General features: G+C 46.6%; 1 protein-coding gene across 1 annotated transcript; it reads left to right on the forward strand.

The window, feature by feature from the left end:
• The first annotated feature begins 13,932 nt into the window (after positions 1-13,932).
• On the forward strand, positions 13,933-17,196 carry LOC123097413 (probable transcription factor At3g04930). The gene is made up of 2 exons (XM_044519128.1): positions 13,933-15,166; positions 17,101-17,196. The coding sequence occupies exon 1, from the start codon at positions 14,066-14,068 to the stop codon at positions 15,107-15,109; it is 1,044 nt and encodes a 347-aa protein (XP_044375063.1). The 5' UTR covers positions 13,933-14,065; the 3' UTR covers positions 15,110-15,166; positions 17,101-17,196.
• The last annotated feature ends 3,531 nt before the right edge of the window (positions 17,197-20,727 follow it).

Consider the following 20,727-nt stretch of genomic DNA (forward strand, 5'->3'; position numbering starts at 1 on the left):
CTCCTCCATTGGATTTCTCGCACTACAAGGTGTTTGAGAAACGGATGATCGAGACACAGTCTTTCAGAAGCATTAACTCTTTCGACGGGTAAACCGTACCACCTACATCCCCTACATTTGCTAGTTTACCCCTGAAAGAGTTCACACAACATACTCAACTATGCCAGAGCCCATAATGGCTTGTGTCTGCACACGGAAGTTTCTAGCATGAATAATCTTTTGATCCCTTTGAGCCTGGTGGCGAACCATAGGATGATCACACGGATTCCCCAGGATCTCCTTGGACAACACTGGATTCCCCAGGTGCCCACAAACAATCCACCCAGATGTGTATTAAAGTAGCCACCTTAAATAAACCCTTAGTTCATAATAATCTCTCACATCTATCATGAATCACTCAAACCAAACCACGTCTACGAGCATAGCATAGCAGTGTAAGCATAACGTAAAAGTAACTCCCAAGGTTTGAAATAAAGGACAATAGGTTCTACCTCATCATCTACTTCCCAAACCCAAAAGTTAAGCAGATCCTACTCATGCAATGTTTGAGGGTTGAAACTAATGCATAAAAACTGGGTAATAAAGGGGTATGATCAAAGTGTTACTTGCCTTGCTGACGATCTAAAAACCCTAGTGACTCGTAGTAGCACGCTTCGCACTCCGGAAATTCTATCGCAAATAAACAATAGCATACATAAGCAATCAAGCATAGATGCAAGGGTAAAACTCAAATAAAAAGATCCAAACTGAAAGTTCAACTGAAGAGCTTCGATTTGCAAAAAGAATCAATCGAATCGGAGCTGCGGAACTGAAACTACGATCAAAAGAAGTTCGAATTCAATCTGCTTGAAACCAAATTTTAAATTTGTAAAACCCATGTTCAAGTTGATTAACTGGAAAGAGGGTTTCGAGACAAAGATTTTGGCGTTGGTTTCACTGGACTTGGATAAACGAGCAAAAAGTTGCGAGGGTTTGAAGATCACGGGCTAATCTGTGATAAAAATAATCGCGGATAGGTCCCTGGCCAAAAAATAAAATAAAAAGAAAAACGCTATCGAATGAACGTTCGCTAGCAGAGACAAACGAACGAAAACGCTCGAGAACAGAGACGTTCGAGTGAACGTTCGCTAACTAGCGAAACCGAGAAAAAACCAAACCGAACCGATCTGAAAAAACCGGGGCGACGGTTTTGGTTGGTTTTACCGGTTCAACAAAAAAAACCGGCGGCGGCGAGATCCGGCGAGTCCGATGGCGGCGGCGGGCAACGGCAAGGAGGGGCGGCATCGCGGGCGGCGCGGCAAGAGGCAGGCGCGGCACGGCGGCTCGGGAGGCGGCGGCGTCGGCGGCTGGCGATGTGTGGAGGAGAGGGCGGTGGGGCGGCGGTATACAAGAGCCGAGGGGGCGGCGGCTTGGAGGAGGGGCCGGCCCGGGGTGGAGTCCGGCCCGAACTCCTCGGTGTCCGTGCCAGAGAAGGCGGGGCCGCGAGGAAGGCGGCAGCGGGAGTGGGCTTCGGCCCGGCTCGGCTGGGCCTTTGGCCAAGTCGGGCGGGAAACCTTTTTTTAAAATAAATTCCGCTGAAGAAAAATCCTAATAAAGTATTAAAAAAGTTCAAAAAATGCCAAAAACAATTTTCACCTTCTAAATAGAATATTTAGAACAAAGGGAACATTTTTATGGCCTAAAAATGCAATTTTCAAAAATGCATATTTTTTTAATTCAAATAAAATAGCAAATAAAATCCAACTAAAATATTTATTTGATTTCTAAAAAATTTCCTCCAATATTCCTATCTTTTTGAAGGAGTCATATTATCTTCTCTCTTTTATTTTTAATATTGGAAATATTTGGAAAGAAAAATATTGAAATCAAATTGATCCTCTTTTCAAGTTTGAGAAAAAATCAAATATGAAAAATTATGAAATCTCTAACTCTCTCCTTGGGTCCTTGAGTTGCTTAAGATTTCTAGGATCCCAACCAAAATGCAAATAAAATATGATATGCATATGATGACCAATGTATAACATCCAAATTGAAAATTGGGATGTTACAATGGTTAAGTTTCCTAACCATAGACATGTGTTGTCATTTGATGACCGGGATCACATCATTAGAGAATGATGTGATGGACAAGACCCATCCGTTAGCTTAGCATTATGATTGTTTAGTTTTATTGCTATTTCTTTCTTCATGACTTATACATATTCCTCAGACTATGAGATTATGCAACTCCCGAATACCGGAGGAACACTGTGTTTGCTATCAAACGTCACAACGTAACTGGGTGATTATAAAGATGCTCTACAGGTGTCTCCGAAGGTGTTTGTTGAGTTGGCATAGATCGAGATTAGGATTTGTCACTCCGTGTATCGGAGAGGTATCTCTGGGCCCTCTCGGTAATGCGCATCACTATAAGCCTTGCAAGAAATGTGACTAATGAGTTAGTTGCGGGATGATGCATTACAGAACGAGTAAAGAGACTTGCCAGTAACGAGATTGAACTAGGTATGATGATACCGACGATCGAATCTCGGGCAAGTAACATACCGAGGATAAAGGGAATAACGTATGTTGTTATGCGGTTTGGCCGATAAAGATCTTCGTAGAATATGTAGGAGCCAATATGAGCATCCAGGTTCCGCTATTGGTTATTGACCAGAGATGTGTCTCGGTCATGTCTACATAGTTCTCGAACCCGTAGGGTCCGCACGCTTAACGTTCGATGATGATTTGTATTATGAGTTATGTGTTTTGGTGACCGAAGTTTGTTCGGAGTCCAGGATGAGATCACAGACATGACGAGGAGTCTCGAAATGGTCGAGAGGTAAAGATTGATATATTGGAAGGTTATATACGGACACCGGAATGGTTCCGATAAGGTTCGGGGATTTCTCGGAGTACCGGGAGGCTACCGAAACCCCCAGGGAAAGTTAATGGGCCTAATGGGCCATAGTGGAGGAGAGGAGGCAGGCCACGGGAGGTGGCACGCGCCCCCTTGCCCCAATCCGAATTGGACAAGGGGAGGGGCGCGGCCCCCCTCTTTCCTTCTCCCTCAACCTCCTTTCCCCTTTCCCCCTCTCCATTGGAAGGAAAGGAGGGGCGAATCCTACTAGGAACAGAGTCCTAGTAGGACTCCCCCCTCTTGGCGCGCCCCCCCTTGGGCCGGCATCCTCCTCCCCCTGCTTTATATACGTGGGCAGGGGTACCCCAAAGGCACAACAGTTGTTTCTTAGCCGTGTGCGGTGCCCCCCTCCACAGTTTACCACCTCGGTCATATTGTCGTAGTGCTTAGGCGAAGCCCTGCGCAGATCACATCACCAACACCGTCGCCACGTCATCGTGCTGACGGAACTCTCCCTCGACCCTCTACTGGATCAAGAGCTCGAGGGACGTCATCGAGCTGAACGTGTGCTAAACACGGAGGTGCCATACGTTCGGTACTTGGATCGGTTGGATCATGAAGACGTTCGACTACATCAACCGCGTTAACTAAACGCTTCCGCTTTCGGTCTACGAGGGTACGTGGACATACTCTCCTGCCTCTTTGCTATGCATCTCCTAGATAGATCTTGTGTGATCGTAGGAATTTTTTTGAATTACTACATTCCCCAACAGTGGCATCCGAGCCAGGTCTATGGTAGATGATATGCATGAGTAGAACACAATGAGTTGTGGGCGATAATAGTCATACTGCTTACCACCAACGTCTTATTTTGATTCGGCGGTATTGTTGGATGAAGCGGCCCGGATCGACATTACATGACCGCGTTCATGAGACTGGTTCTACCGACGTGCTTCGCACACAGGTGGCTGGCGGGTGTATGTTTCTCCAACTTTAGTTGAATCGAGTTTGACTACGGTCAGTCCTTGTTGAAGGTTAAAACAGCACACTTGACGAAAAATCGTTGTGGTTTTGATGCGTAGGTAAGAACGGTTCTTGCTAGAAGCCCGTAGCAGCCACGTAAGACTTGCAACAACAAAATAGAGGACGTCTAACTTGTTTTTGCAGGGCATGTTCTGATGTGATATGGTCAAGACGTGATGAGATATAAATTGTTGTATGAGATGATCATGTTTTGTAAAAGTTATCAGCAACTGGCAGGGGCCTTATGGTTGTCGCTTTATTGTATGAAATGCAATCGCCATGTAATTGCTTTACTTTATCGCTAAGCGGTAGCGATAGTCGTAGAAGCAATAGTTGGCGAGACGACAACGATGCTACGATGGAGATCAAGGTTTCAAGCCGGTGACGATGGAGATCATGACGGTGCTTTGGAGATGGAGATCAAAGGCACAAGATGATGATGGCCATATCATGTCACATATTTTGATTGCATGTGATGTTTATCCTTTATGCATCTTATTTTGCTTAGTACGGCGGTAGCATTATAAGATGACCCCTCACTAAATTTCAAGGTATAAGTTTTCTCCCTAAGTATGCACCGTTGCTACAGTTCATCGTGCCGAGACACCACGTGATGATCGGGTGTGATAAGCTCTACGTTCACATACAACGGGTGCAAGCCAGTTTTGCACGTGCAGAATACTCGGGTTAAACTTGACGAGCCTAGCATATGCAGATATGGCCTCGGAACACTGAGACCGAAAGGTTGAACGTGAATCATATAGTAGATATGATCAACATAGTGATGTTCACCATTGAAAACTACTCCATCTCACGTGATGATCGGACATGGTTTAGTTGATATGTATCACGTGATCATTTAGATGACTAGAGGGATGTCTATCTAAGTAGGAGTTCTTAAGTAATATGACTAATTTAACTTTAATTTATCATGAACTTAGTACCTAATAGTTTTTGCATGTCTATGTTGTTGTAGATCAATGGCCCGTGCAACCGTTCCCTTGAATTTTAATGCGTTCCTAGAGAAAGCTAAGTTGAAAGATGATGGTAGCAACTACACGGACTGGGTCCGTAACTTGAGGATTATCCTCATTGCTGCACAGAAGAATTATGTCCTGGAAGCACCGCTAGGTGCAAGACCCGCTGCAGGAGCAACTCCGGACGTTATGAACGTCTGGCAGAGCAAAGCTGATGACTACTCGATAGTTCAGTGTGCCATGCTTTACGGCTTAGAATCGGGACTTCAAAGACGTTTTGAACGTCATGGAGCATATGAGATGTTCCAGGAGTTGAAGTTAATATTTCAAGCAAATGCCCGAATTGAGAGATATGAAGTCTCCAATAAGTTCTATAGCTGCCAGATGGAGGAGAATAGTTCTATCAAGTGAACGAAGAAGAAGATGCTCACATCTATTGTGACAACGATTCGTCCCGCTCTCGTGGTCTCCAAGGTCTTGATGCTTCAACACCAACAAGACGAAGACCAACGGTGTCACTTGTTCCACACCAAGGCCGGCATCAATGGGCGCTCCATAAAAGTCATCATCGACGAAGGGAGTTGCCATAACTAGGCAAGTGAAGAGCTATGTTGCAAGCTGCAATTGGTCAAGAAGAAGCACCCTCACCCCTACAAAGTTCAATGGCTAAGCAACACCGGCACAATTCAAGTGGAGCACACCGTGCACGTTTCATTCAAGATCGGCGCCTACGAGGACACCATTGAGTGTGACGTCCTTCCCATGACCGTGTGCCATCTCCTATTGGGAAGACCTTGGCAATTCGATCGCGGTGTCATCCACAACGGGAGGACAAACCACTATAGCTTCAAGATGAAGGGAATGGAGTACGTGTTGCGACCTATCTCTCCAAGCCAAGTGATCGCCGACAAGCAAGCAACCACACATCGAGGAGAGACTAGTGAGAGAGTGAACCACCAAAAAGAGAGTGAGGGTCACAAGCCAAAATTGAGCGACTCTTTGTTGCGAGAGAAAAACTCAATCCTCCTAGCCACAAAAAGAGAGATGAGAGAAGTGTGTGAGAACCCATCGAGTGTCATCCACTATGTCCTATTATGCAAAGATGAGGTGACAAAGACTAACACTTCTAATCCTCTACCTTTAGTGTTGTCTAATTTGTTGCAGGAATTCGTGGATGTCTTTCCTGATGAGCTACCTCCCGCTCTTCCTCCTCTACGTGGCATCGAACATCGGATCGACCTCATCCCCGGCGCACCCCTTCCTAACAAGGCACCATATCGCGTCAACCCTGAAGAAACCAAAGAAATACAAAGGCAAGTACAACATCTCATAGATCATGGACATGTGCGTGAAAGTTTGAGTCCTTGTGCCGTACCGGTCATTCTTGTGCCCAAAAGAGACGGTAGCTTTTGCATGTGTTCCGATTGTAGACCTATCAATGCTATCACCGTTCGCTATAGTCATCCCATTCCACGCCTCGATGATATGTTAGATGAGCTTAGCGGTGCCACTATTTTCTCCAAAAATGATCTTAAAAGTGGTTACTATCAAATTCGCATACAAGTGGGTGATGAATGGAAAACTGCTTTCAAAACAACGTTTGGTTTGTATAAGTGGTTAGTCATGCCTATGGGTTTATCGGAAGCGCCCGGTACTTTCATGTGTCTTATGCATTATGTGCTTCGTCCTTACATTGGTGTATTTGTTATGGTCTACTTTGACGACATTCTTGTGTTTAGGAAATCCCTCAAAGAGCACGTGAATCATATTAGGGCCATTTTGCAAATGCTTAGAAAAGAACGTCTATATGCTAATATGGAGAAATGCACTTTTGGTGTTGACAAGATCGTTTTCTTAGGCTTTGTTGTCTCTTCCAAGGGAGTTCATGTAGATGAGTCTAAAATTGAAGCAATTAAAAATTGGCCCCAACCCACTAATTTGCAACAAGTGCGTAGTTTTCTTGGTCTAGCGGGTTTCTATCGTCGCTTCGTGAAAGACTTTAGCATATCGCCGCACCGTTGCATGCTTTGAGTAAGAAAAATGCACCTTTTGTTTGGGGACCATCTCAATCTACCGCATTTGATGAGCTCAAATCTTTGCTTACACATGCCCCAATTCTTGCATTACCCGATTTCACCAAAACATTTGAGGTTCATTGTGATGCTAGTGGCCATGGAATTGGTGGAGTTTCGATGCAAGAAAAGCGAGCCGTTGCATATTTTAGCGAAAAACTCTCTGGTTCTCAACTTAACTATCATATATATGACAAAGAATTATATGCTTTAGTGCGAGTATTGCATGTTTGGGAGCATTATCTTCGCCCACATGAATTTGTCATACATACCGATCATGAGACACTTAAGTACTTAAAAGGTCAAACTAAGTTGAATAAACGGCATGCTAAATGGAGTGAATTTATTGAGTCTTTTCCTTATGTGATCAAGTACATTAAGGGCAAAGAAAATGTTGTGGCGGATGCTCTTTCCCGCATATGCATGCTTGTTACTCAACTAGAATTAAATGTGATTGGCTTTGAGCATATTAAAGATCTTTATGCGAATGATCCTTCTTTTGCACTTCCTTATGACAGATGTCTTACTCATACTTGTTGGGTGAACTTTTATCTCAAAGATGGCTACCTTATGCGTGCTAACAAACTTTGTATACCCGAGTCTTCTCTTTGTTTGTTGCTTTTGCAAGAGGCTCACGGAGGTGGACTCATGGGACACTTCAGATGCGACAAGACTTTCGCCGCACTCTCCTTCAAGTACTTTTGGCCAAAGATGTTCCGCGACGTGGCACGCTTCACCAACAAATGCTCTACATGTCGCAAAGCTAAGTCCAAAGCCCAATCTCATGGTTTACATATACCACTTCCAATTCCATATCAACCATGGGAAGATTTTAGTATGGATTTCGTCCTTGGTTTGCCTAGAACTAGAAATGGAAAGGATTTCGTCTTTGTTGTTGTGGACCGATTCTCAAAAATGGCACATTTCATACCATGCAACAAGATAGACGATGCTTCACATGTTGCTAATCTTTTTTGTGGGGAAATCTTGAGGTTACATGGAGTACCAAGGACCATTGTGTCGGATCGTGATGTCAAGTTCTTAGCTACTTTTGGAAGACCTTATGCGCCAACCTCGGCATCAAGCTTCTATTCTCCACGGCCTATCACCCCCAAACAGATGGCCAAACGGAAGTCACCAACCGGACACTATCTACTCTCCTACGCGTGTTGATCAAGAAGAATATCAAGGAGTGGGAGGAGTGCTTACCCATCGCTGAGTACACCTACAATCGAGCTCGACACACTACTACCGGCAGGTCCCCCTTCGAGGTTGTCTATGGCTTCAACCCATTGTCCCCATTGGACATTCTTCCTCTTCCGCTCCAAGAACGCGCAAACATGGATGCAAGTGCAAGGGCAACTTTCCTCAAGAAGATGCATAAAGATACAGGGGCAACAATCGAGCGTCAAGTACATCGCATCGCCACCAAGCTCAACATCAACAAGACACCCATGGTGTTCCAACCTGGCGATCTTGTATGGCTTCACCTTCGCAAGGACCGCTTCACCAACGAGCGCAAATCAAAGCTTCTACCACGAGCCGATGTACCTTTCAAGGTGCCAGCATGCTACAACGACAACGCTTGCAAGATTGACATCCCATGCGACAAGTACAATGTAAGCGACATCTTCAACGTCAAAGATTTGGCCAAGTACCATGGTGATGAAGATCACGATCCATGGACGGACTCTCCCAGGGGGGGAGATGATGCGGAGCATCCTTCCATCATCCCCATGGACTCTACACCAACACATCAAGCCCCACGTGGACCTGTGACAAGAGCTAGATCAGGTGTATTGGAAACCGAGGTGAACTCCTTCCTACTTGACTTGCATATGGATACAAATGGAACTTGGTTGCTACCTCAACAAAATATGATATGCCTCATTAGGTACAAAGAGGAACACCACCAAGAAGCTCAGGAGCATCACCACGGAGAAGGAGGACCACCCCAAGGCCACGCGGATCAAGACAGAGCACTAAAGCAGCTGGACAGGAAGTCCCAGGCGACCCCGTGCACGCGGGCCCCCGAGACCCCGTGCCCACGGACTATCCAGGGAGTTGGCGTTGAGGCACCCCGTGCGCACGGGCGTGTATCGTGCCCACAGGACCCCCATGCGCACGGGCCCCACTAACCCCGTGCGCACGGGCTCTCCAGGATGGACGGTTGTGATCACCTATTCGAGCCCCTCCCCAACCACTTCGACTCCAAGCCTATATATTCCGTACCTAGGGTTATGTTTAGGGATATCAAAGTATTAGATGAGATATTTGTGAGCTTTGCTCCTTCTACCTTCCCTCTTGTGGATCAAGACCCCTTAGGGAAGAACCCTTGTGGATTTCAAGATCTCCACAAGGAGAAGACTATCTTCAAGACCTCATCTCCTAGGAGTGGGAAGAACTTTGCCATTGTATCTTTCCTATGATTGTGTTTGTGACTTATGGATCTTGTGTTGCTATTCTAGTGGATGTGTAATTGGGTATTGTCGGAGTGATTTCCTCTTTGTGATTTCTTGGTGTTCCTCCTTTTCCCCCTCCAAGTGTGAAAAGATCCATCCTAGGATTTCACCCTACAACAGGGTGCGATGGGGAACGGGAGGGAATCAGATGAGCAAGAGCTAGGTTTTTTGAGGGACTAAGTAAGGGAGGGGGCATGGTGGATGGGCGCCACGATGTTGCCGTGTGTCGTGGCGGCCATCGCCGGTGTCCACGACCGCGTGAACAGGGGGTAGGCGCACGTGGGCTGGACTGGCCAGCAAGCTGGGCCAAGGCCCAGTGAGGGGGGAGGGGACTTTGTTTTATTTTGTTGTTTGGTTTTTCTTTTTCTCTTTTTTTACAGTTCCAGGTTTCTTTTATTTTTAAATAGCAAATAGTTTTATAAAAATGTAGGAACAACACCTAAATTGGTGTTACTAATTATACCACTGCCACAATAATTTTGGTACTCAAATAACTTAGTTTGTTATTTTATAAATTATAAAAGGCTTTTAATTAATTATTTAAGCCACTGTTTTAATTAGTAATTTAAACACTTTGCAAAAATGTTGGTTCACCACCATAATTACTTATGAATTATTTGCTAGAGTTTGTACTTTTTAGTTTTGACATTCGAAAACTATTATTGTTTGACTTTATTTTAAATTTGAATTTTAACTGGATCTGAATCAATGTGAGATTAGCAACAGTAACAGTGATGACTAGGCACTATTATCAGGGGATTACTGTAGCTTAATTATCAGGGCGTCACATCTACCACACGTGCATGTGCACTGTTTGGGCCTAACCTAATGACACCTCGCATGCGAGTGTGGTCCATGCCCGGGGGCTCTTATCGGTGCACTAAGATATGGGTGCCTTAGTACCCTGACCTGTGCAGGCAGTTGTAGCCTTCCCGACGGCAAGGCTTGCTGGAGGACTACTGCAAACAAGACTCAAGACATTGGTATATAAGACCGTGAAGAAGACCTCCACGCAGGTCATCGAGAAGTACTAAGTTAGTACCGAAGGTCAAGACTCCAGTTGGCGGCAAGCTCCGCACCGGCAAGCCAAACCCTCGCAAGCTCCTTTCTGGGAAATCTCCCCTTCTCGCTTTTCAGCCACTCCACCTCATCCATCAGCTGATGACTTATCAAGATTAGATGTCGAGCGGGCAGGTGACTTAGGGAGGATCATTACGACACGTGTCAGCACATTGCATAAAGGTTAACTTTATTGACACCCCTCTAGTGGATGTGTCGAGACGATAGGACGCGGCCGGACTGACGACACAAAAGGAGCTCGCCCGCCACGAGCCGGGGCTGGAGCACGCCTGCGCTGGTGCCGAAGCTCGCCCACCGCGTCGCGTTGGAGGCAGAGCTCCCATCGCGAGCCGGGTCCGGGGCCACGACTTGCCTGCGCCGCGCTGAAGGCGGAGCTCCCGCCGCGAGCCGGGGCCGCCGTGCAGCAGTCGGGCGCGCGGGGCGCTCATTCTGCCGCAGCAGGCGTCACGAGCTGCCATCGCGTGCTGGTCGGGCGTGCGTGGTGGCAACCACCGGGCGTGCGGGCTGGGCATTGCTGCCGCATCAGCCACCACGATGTGCTGGCATCATGCTAGTCGCGTACGTAGTGTAGTAGCACAAATACATGCACGCGCGCGGTGCTAGCTAGCTTGCTCTGGCATGGGTGGACGTGCACGAAGCCGTCGGTGCGCGTGTTGCCGAGCTCCCGTGTGAGTCTGTGTTGGCCTCCGGCTCACCTGCAATCATCCTACACGTACAGCAACGCGCTGCCGGTGTGCGTGCACACAACTTGTTTGATGAAATGTTGCATGTAGAGAGAGAAATTAAGTGTTGAAAATGAAGGGTGCAGTTGTTTTAGAGAGAGAACATAAGGACGAAAGTGGGCGTGCACGCACACTGACCGGGCGCGTCCGCGGACGTTTGAGGGACTGAATTAGGTACATGCAGGTGTAGATGCTTTAAGGGAGTGGACTCTTATCCAAGAGCCTAATTATATGCGTATTTCTAGGCAAATACAATTAATGTGGAGAAAGAGAAATAGATATAAGATAGAAAAAAGGTATTAATGTAAGAGCAAACTTTAAATCCCACGGCTTATTGTCAAGTATTTTTTTTGCGGTGTCTCTTTATAAGTATTTATATGTACCAAATCTAATTTGTAGCTTGTAAAATATTGCTACTAAGATAGATTGAACATACAACTAAGAAATTCAATTAGAACATAGAGGGGTAGTAAATAGAAAATATCTTATTGGTAAATTAAACTATTGTCTACTTGCTAGATTAATTAGGCTGCTAGGTTCCCCGCAATAAAAATTTGCTAGGTCGTAATCCATTGGAAAATGTACTAGCAACAGGGGTTGTGTGTATTGGTGTACCTTTGAAATTAAGCCTTCGATCACAAGTTCACAATAGAAATACATGGCTGATCAATGAGATGGCTTTATGGCAGAATCATCTGAACGGCTAATACTGTGTAAGTTATCTGCGTCAGCGTCATGATATTAGTAGGCCCCTAGCACCGGGTGGCTGGCAACCGGAGCAACGTTGGTGTTTTGGCAAACTGAATCATCGCCCACTATTGACAAACTGGAGCACCGCCGGCTGATAGGAAGCAGCAAGTCTGATAAGCAGCGCAAGCCCTAACAAACTGAAAGATTGATCGTGGGTGGATCAGATTAACGCACGGATTCAGGAACTACCAAACTTGTAGGCTTCCTGTGGCTGTGTCCCACTACCAATTCTCGAATGTGGGCAGATGGGCTACTGTTTGGTCTTCGGGTACTACTAAACTAGGCTTAATTACTGTTTAATTAGGTAGTATCTCCGGCAATTAGTGCATATATTACTAGTATGTAGTACTACTAGTAGTATTAAGGGGGGCAAATTATTGGAGTTGTCCCCCCGCTCGCACTCCTTGTCTCCGTCGCTGATTGTATGAGTGAACTAGATCATTGATGGCGTGCATTGCTGCGCCCGTCCATTTTACCGGTAAAATGGTAACAAAAGTTAACTAATGGTGGCATGAAACATAAAAGTTAAATGCAAAATGAGTTGATTGGAATTTAAGAATGACAACAAACTAAATTTTCTGGATCGCAAAACAAAACATAGCACCAATAATTATTCTTAGGAGAATAGTACAGTTGAAAGAGATATTTGTAAATATGTCTACTTCACAAAGTAGATTCTAATCAGCTAGGATTCCTAGGTTGGTTCTGATGGTAGATGGCACATGTTTTCTATGTCCCATCACAAGATGCGCATTTTATTTATTTTACTGCATCCACATCTAATTGGAAGCTTAATAGTTGATGGTATTTTGAACCTTGATCTTCCTTGATGAACTGATAATTGTCTTGTTTCATAACTGTAGAATGATTAGAAAAGAGATAATAATAAATTCATAAGAGCCAAATAGTTATAATTACAATATATTGATCAATAAACGATTACATGTATCAATTAACAAACCATTGCTATCAGAGGAAGAGGTTTAGGGATAGAATTTTGTGAGATATCAAACTTGAATTATAAACTTCACTATAACATTATACCACTATTTCTAGACTCTCCAACTGTCCCAATCAAACTGGTATAAATATGTACCACACTTAGTAACATTTAAGTTGAGCAGTTAATTCGATCACAAGTTTATAACTAGTAGATAAATATGATAAGTTCATCAATGTGACACACACGCATGCTTAATAATCAGAGCCGCATAATGTCATGCAGAATATATATCAACATCTTTGAAGAAACTTACAGCCATTGCCACCACTTACTTGCTGAAGTACAAGGAGACCCAGTGCCCCAACCTCCCCATCCTCCCTCACCGCGGTCCCCGCCCTGCCATCGGTGACTCCAGCTTCAACTCCTTCCCCACGACGCGAAGAGCGCCTCGCCTTATCGAGATGGGTGAAGACCGTGAAAGGAAGCAGAGGAGATACCATGGTGCTTATCCAGATAGCCGGGAAGGTGGTGGTACGCCGTTGCTTATCCAAATCGTCGAGAACATGGTGATTCGCCGTCGTCGCTGGTGTGGTTAGGTTAGGCATGGAGCGCAAATGGATGGGGGGCTGGTGAACGGAGAGATGTGGAGTCTCGCTGTTCCTGGATGAGGTGGGCTTCGAGCCGGGAGGCCTAATCAACCACATGGCTCGGTTTTTGCTCCCGGAGTAGCGTCCACTTAGGACAGCCCGTGAACGTGGCATGAGTGAAGATCTAACGGCTAGAAATTACCCAGACGTGAAATCGAACGGTTAAAAAGCCTGATAGCATGAAGGGGCTCGTTTTAGGCTCGGTTATACTGTCTTAAATATAAATAAATATTATATTTGACGTGGTAGTTTATGTAGCCATGCCCTTACAGTCGTGGCGCAAATGAAGAAATACCGGGTGTGATGACTAAAGCCCTGTTCGGAGGCGCTCCACTCTACGACTCAACTCCCGAAGCGGCCGCAGCCGTAGTTAAAAATCATGAAGTGGGCAAACAGGTACTCCGCAGATTCTTGTATTCTGCGGAGCTGATGAAGTGCCGAACAGGGCCTAACTTAGGACCGCTAACCCAAACCCCCCTCGAGCCCAATCCAGCGAAAACCCCCAACCCTAACACCGACTCGAACCGATCCCCATCTCCGATCCGATCCGATGCTTCCCATGGTCGACGACCCCTCCGCTGCCGGCGCCGCTGCGTCCTCCTCCTTCCCTGACGCCGACGCCTATGGCAACGGGGACTCTGAAGACATCGACTTCCCAGTCGATCCAATTCCCAACCCTCCCTTCTCCTCTGCTCCCGTCGCCGCCCCCGCCTCCGCCACGGCCACGGTCGGGGAGCGGCGGCCCCTGTTCCAGCGGCTATGGACGGAGGAGGATGAGATCGTGATCCTACGCGCGTTCGCCGAGTTTACGGCGCAGCGGGGTACGGCGTTCGCGTCCCACCAGTACGACACGGAGCCCTTCTACGAGGAGATGCGCCGCCGCCTCCAGCTCGATTTCTCCAAGAGCCAGCTCGCCGAGAAGCTTCGCCGCCTTAAGCGCAAGTACCGCAACTGCGTCGAGCGCCTCCGTTGCTCCGGCAACACGTTCTCCTTCCGCTCCCCTCACGAGCAGGCCGTCTTCGAGATCGCTCGCAACATCTGGCGCCCCTCCTCCGACAAGCACGGCCGCGACCCCAACGCCGCTGACTCTGAAGACGACGCCACAATCACCGCCACGAATGCCGCAGCCAACGGAGACGCCAAGTCCCCGTCCTCCTCAAAGGCGCATCGCCGCGGCCGCCGCAGGCGCACGGCTGACTTGGCTGCCGATGCATCCGAGGCGCCCCAGCCGTACACGTCGGGGCCCATGCCTGTCAAGACGGAGGACTCGCTGCCGGCATTCTTTCCTCATGTCTCCATGGACGGTGCTGAGCCTGTTGTGGCGCCAGTGGTGAACACGGAGAGCAGCGTCCTGACGCCTCTGTTCAAGGAAATGGTCCGTGCCATGCTAGGCATCGGCGGCTGCCCGTCACCGCTGGGCCTGGGAGCGAAGGTGCCGGAGCAACCGTCTGCAATTCTCGGGATACCCATGGATGGGGAGAAGTGGAGGCAGCAGAGGATTCTGGAGCTGGAGGTGTACCTGCGGCGGATCGACCTGCTGCAGGACGAGGTGAAGTCGGCACTGGAGGAGCTAAAATCCACGCCGCCAACCTGATGATTGTGGCCGCTATTCAGCTTCGCCATTCCTTGGTTCAATTGTCATTAGTCCCAGGTACCGTCCATATAAAAAATGTTTTAAACCTGTTTGAAACGCAGGAATTTCGTAGGAATTGCCCTTGTCCAGGAGATAAATATATATATCAAATTTGCAGCGTTCGCGACGCTGCCTTTGCTAGCAGTTGTGTTAGGCACGAGCATTGGAGTTAATTTACGTGGTTCAGGTTGTCAATTTATGTGGTTCTGACTGTCGGTCAGCTATTTTTCTCGTGTTACTGTTGTATATATATATATATATATATATATATATATATATATATATATATATATATATATATATATGAATAAGCATGGAGTTTTCCAAATCACAAGTGTAGACGTCCCAGCATGAAACCACCGTGTGTGCTACTGCTGATGCAAAGTTGCAAATCGGCAGCCATATCCTCATAAGCTGAGGAGCATTGTCTGCTTGGTGTGCTGTGCGAATCAGCGCAATAATGAAAAGCACTAAGCAGAACTCCCAGGAAGGCAAAATATATACTCCAATCTGAGGTGTAAAGGAGAGGGTAAAAAAGACTAGATTCATCCAAGTTTGCTAACAAATATCACCACCTTGGTCTGAATTATAAGATGTTTTGAATATTTCAATATAGACTACATACAAACTGCATTAAATTGCTAACAAATGTCACATCCGATTCAAATTAGAAGACGTTTTAGATATTTTAATATGGACTACATATACTACCTCTGTCCGGGTTTATTAGGCCCCCTTTCATTTTAGGTCCAACTTTGACCATGTATTTGACTAAAAATGTATAAAGTTTATGCTACAAAAAGTATATTGTTGAATTTGTATTTGAAAGAGGTTTCATATGGTATACTTTTTGTGACATGTACTTTATATTTTATTAGTTAAAATTCATGGTCAAACTTTGGCTCAAAATGAAAGGGGGCCTAATAACCTGGACGGAGGGAGTACATCTTATAATTTGGGTATTAGCACAACCAAGTGGGGCAAAAGCTCCAAAGCGAATTCAGAGCTAGCTCTAGGCCAGTTCTTTTTGCTGGCTTCTGGAATAAGATGTCCCCTACCTAGCTTATTCTGAAAGCTCAATCAAAAATTATTTTCTTAAAAGCCTACTTATTAAGTCTTAATTAGTAGGTTTCTAGAAAGATAAATTTGGTTGGGCTTATAGAATAAGCTAGGTAGCGACGGCTTAATCTAGAAGCCCAAAAGAGTCACAAAAAAACTGGTCCTAAGAGCATCTCTAATGGGTGCCTTATAATAGGGTCTAAAATGGAGGTCGAAGCAAAATTTTGCAACAACTCAAACTGGTTTTTACAACACCAAAGACCTTCAAGTCCAATTGATACCCTAAAAACATTTTTAAAGCATATTGCATAGATAATTCATATAAACATTCAAACATCGCATAGATTAAACATAAAGAACACTACTACTCTACTCATTCGTCATATAGTCGGTGTCGATAGACTTCCAATATGCTAGGTCCTCCTCATCGAAGCTCAGCTCCTCTGAATCGAGGTTGATCACCATCATGGGCCAGCCTTGTCCCTTTCACCTTCGTCGTCTCGCTTCTAGAAAAACTCCGCCTCGTACTAGACATACTATGGGTTCTCCCTCGCGAACCACGCCATTGCCTCCTCATCGCTCTCACCGGGAAGAATGCAGGTATCCTTCTCCTTCTCCTCGTTGTCCGACACTGTTGGTGCAATATCTTGCCCCTTGTGTTTTGTAGATAGTTGTCAGAAATAACATGGGAATAATTTGTTTACTAGTTGATGCGGACATCAATACCATTGTTACACTCACAGCCCCTATTGCTACATATACCGGACAAATTACTAGAGCTCACGCACGCCAATTAAATTATCAGGTACTTTCATTTCTTGGTAATGATTCTAATGTTCAAGAGAATATGATGCTGCCTAAATTGGATACATTTGTTTTGCTTACAAATGAAGGGCCTGGCACGGATAAGAGGGATGAACACTGGAGCAAGACCAAGCATGGAGATGATGGCATGCGCAAGGGGAACAAGAACGGAGTTACAAGTGATGATTTCAGGACTTTGAAGCCACCATAAGGAGTGCATGAAGCCTTGGACGAAATATACAAGATGCCACTTCATAAATTTCGTCCAGAGGCTATTCTAGGTGCTCCGTCACCTTATTATTGGGCCAGGCCCATGTAATTTCGAAATACTTAAGTATAGGCTGTTTTTTAGAGTCCGTATGTGTGGGAAAACAAGAGTTAGGGTTGGTTTTGAACCCCTCCCTCAAGGGCCATGAAATTCCGCCCTCTTCCTCCATATATACAACCCTTAGGGCGTCGTTTAGACTTGGGGTTTTGTTTAGATTAAAAGTTTGCCATAGCTGCAACTTCGCGTACTTCGTTTGTGTTCAACGACCAGACAAAGGCGTCACAGAACCTCACCTTCATTAATAAAGCTTTCCTCTTATATTCGCAATATCCAGATTGCAATCTCAGTTTCTTACTTGTTCTTCGTTTGCTCGCAGGAAACATACCCTCGTGGTCAGGTTGATCGTGCTCCGGCGTGGTTAATAACCCCTCGGAAGTTGGTTTAGCGATTGCTAAGGCGCGACATCTCGCACGTTCGTAGACGGATCGTCAAAGTCGACTCCCGCAGAAAACGATAGCCACCATCTCATCGAAGCATCTGGACACCTTCGCCTCTATCACTAGTGCACACAGAGATAAATAGTTTCAGGCGTACCGAGAAGAATGTTGTATTCTACCATGAGGTTTGAAGAACTTCACTGATGCGGAGCATCCCTCGTCCATCCACATGGACACTCCATCACTAGCTCAAGCATCGAGAGGACCAATGACAAGAGCTCGTGCATGCGCCATCGAGAACGAGGTTAACTCCTTCCTCTTCGAGCTCCGTTCGAATTCACACGAGAGTTGGGTCCTACCTCAAATGGAAGTGTTGTGCACGCTCAGGTATCAAGAAGAAGTCCGTGAAGAGGCAAGGACGGATGTACAAGCAGCTATGGAGGAGGAGAAGGACGAAGAAAGGGAGGTCCTGGACACTCCGGGTGCCCGACCACTTTGGCCCCGGGTGACCGGCTTCAACCTGGGCGCGACCCCTGCCCGCCCCGGTTGCCCGGCCATGTGGGGCCCGGGTGCCCGTCCCCTCCGTGGGAGCTGCCCCAGCCGCCCCGGGTGCCCGGCCCTCCCGCCTGGAGCCGCCAGCCATGCCCCGGGTGTCCGGGCCTTGGACCCCCGGGTGCTCGGCCTCCCGCCTCCCGCCTCCTAGTGCCACCCCAGGTGCCCGGCCCACCTACAGTCGGCCCCTGACCGGTCCGGGTGCCAGGCCCTTCGGCTCCGGGTGCCCGGCCACCTACAGCCGCACCACCTTCGGATGCCCGGGCCACTTTACCCCGGGTGCCCGGACTGCTCCGTATGCCTGCGTGCATTTTGTGGTCTTTGACCCTTGTACCCCTCTCTCCCTCATATTTTGTCCCTAGGCTATATAAACTCTTTCCCTAGCTCATTGGAGAGGTTAGCAAAGTATTACATAGACAAAGAGAGAGCTTTGCTCATCTTCCTCCTCTAGGAGATCTAGACCTCTTCTTGGAGAAGCTCCTCTTGGAGATCAAGCCCTCCTCTTGGAGAAGATCCTCTTGGATATCAAGACCTCACCTAGTGGGAAGAACTTTTACCCTAGTGCTATTTTCTTTGAATTGTTCATGTATTCTTGCGGATCTCTTGTATGCTACTTTAGTGGATGTGTTATTTGGGTTTGTTAGAGTGATTTCCTCCTTGTGTTCTTGTGTGTTCTTGCTCTCCCCCCTCCAAGTGTGAAAAGATCCCCTCTAGGGTTTCACCCTACAACATCTTGGTATCATGAGCAAGGTTGATTCACATCTTGGAGTCCCATCCCCCCATTTGCTAGCTTGATTTTGTTGTTTATCGTCCTAATTCGAAAATCCCCACAAAATAGCCCCAAAATATTTTTCTTGCAATTTGTTGGATCTTGTGAGATTTGGTTGTTTTGGTCCATGAGTTTGTTGTTTGGCAAGTGGATCTAGCCCCTACCCATCAAACCCCACCCTTCCCACCACGAAATCCACGGAATTTCGCCTTCTCCCAAAAAAAAAATCGCCAAAATCCGACACCCCCGGGTGCCCGCACCTCGAACCCCCGGGCTGTTTGCCCTGGACCACCCGGGCACCCGCACCTCCCACCCCCGGGTGCCCGCACCCCCTCCCCCGAATCAGCCCAACTCCACCTCCGTTTTGGCCATAACTTCCAACTCCCAAGTCCGTTTTTCGTGTTCTTTAGCTCGTTTGGAAGCTCTTGACATCCCCCATCCACATATATCATTACCACCACCATTAGCCTCCATAAAAAAATTCATCATAAAAGCACCCACCTTCCGCATTTGATCATTTTTGAGTTGCGGTTTCCGTTTCCTAAGGTGTTCCGGCTACTTAGGAACGTGTGACATCGACATCACCACCATTCATCATTGCCTCGGAGTCATCTTCGCCAACGATCTTCCCCGTCGACACCGCTAACCGTAAGAAAGGACGGTAACCTCGACGACACGTAGTTCATTTCCTTGCTTTTGCATTGATAACCCGAGCCATTTTGCATCACTTACGCATCGAGACCAGCGAGTTGAGAATTGTCGGGCCACGCTATCATGCACTGTAGTGATCTTGCTATCATCATTGTGCCCTAAGTCTCTCCCGTGCATATCTTACATACTTGTTTCATATCATATTTGGCTCGGGCATCAAGCATAGTGAAAAAAGGGAAAGAAAGAAAAGCTTTTAAGCAAAAGAGGAGAAACAAAGAGCTTGTAAGCAATGGCATTGAGCCATTTTGCATCGACATATCATCTTGGTCACCTCATACATAGCATAGCTGGGATTGAAGACGCCACATTTCTTTCATAGGTTGGTGCACAAGCGTATCTTGCCCATTTGAGCAATCGAGCTAGCGTCTCTCTAGCATCCGTACAACAAGAGCATTTTCCGTGGTCACACGTTTTGAGCTCACTCCTTGGTTGTGTGGATCCCATCTACCGTCCGTGTGTGTGTTCCTAGTGACATTCTTGGGTTTGATCTATTTGCTTTACTTGCAATTTTGTGAGCCTTCTCAACCTTATCGATATCTTGACTAGCATTTGCTTGAAATTTTTGCCACCATCCTAACCGAGCTACTCCATAAACTTTACTTGTCTAGGTGTGAGAAACAAACCTGGTACCAATTCTCCTATTGTGGCATTACATTAAGCGACACTTGATACATCCACAATCCTCGGAAAAGGTAACTTTGGTATTATTCTCTCATTTTCCTACTCACCCCACTTGGTTATGATGGATAGGCCAAGTTCTTTAGCGAACCCAATTTTCGAGGAGCAAGGTGATGATCGCGACTACGTCACTAAGAGCCACTTTTTCGTTGTGCAACGAGCTCTCCATCAAGAAAGTGAAGCCTTGGGTGAACGCCTTGAGCAACTCGCCACCGACCTTCGTCAATCGGAAGCAAGGAACCGCGACTACATCGACGCCAAGTTCACCACACAAATGGAAGAATTCCGCAACATGATCGTG

Source organism: Triticum aestivum, chromosome 4D (genome assembly GCF_018294505.1).
Source record: "Triticum aestivum cultivar Chinese Spring chromosome 4D, IWGSC CS RefSeq v2.1, whole genome shotgun sequence".
Classification (NCBI taxonomy): Eukaryota; Viridiplantae; Streptophyta; class Magnoliopsida; order Poales; family Poaceae; genus Triticum; species Triticum aestivum.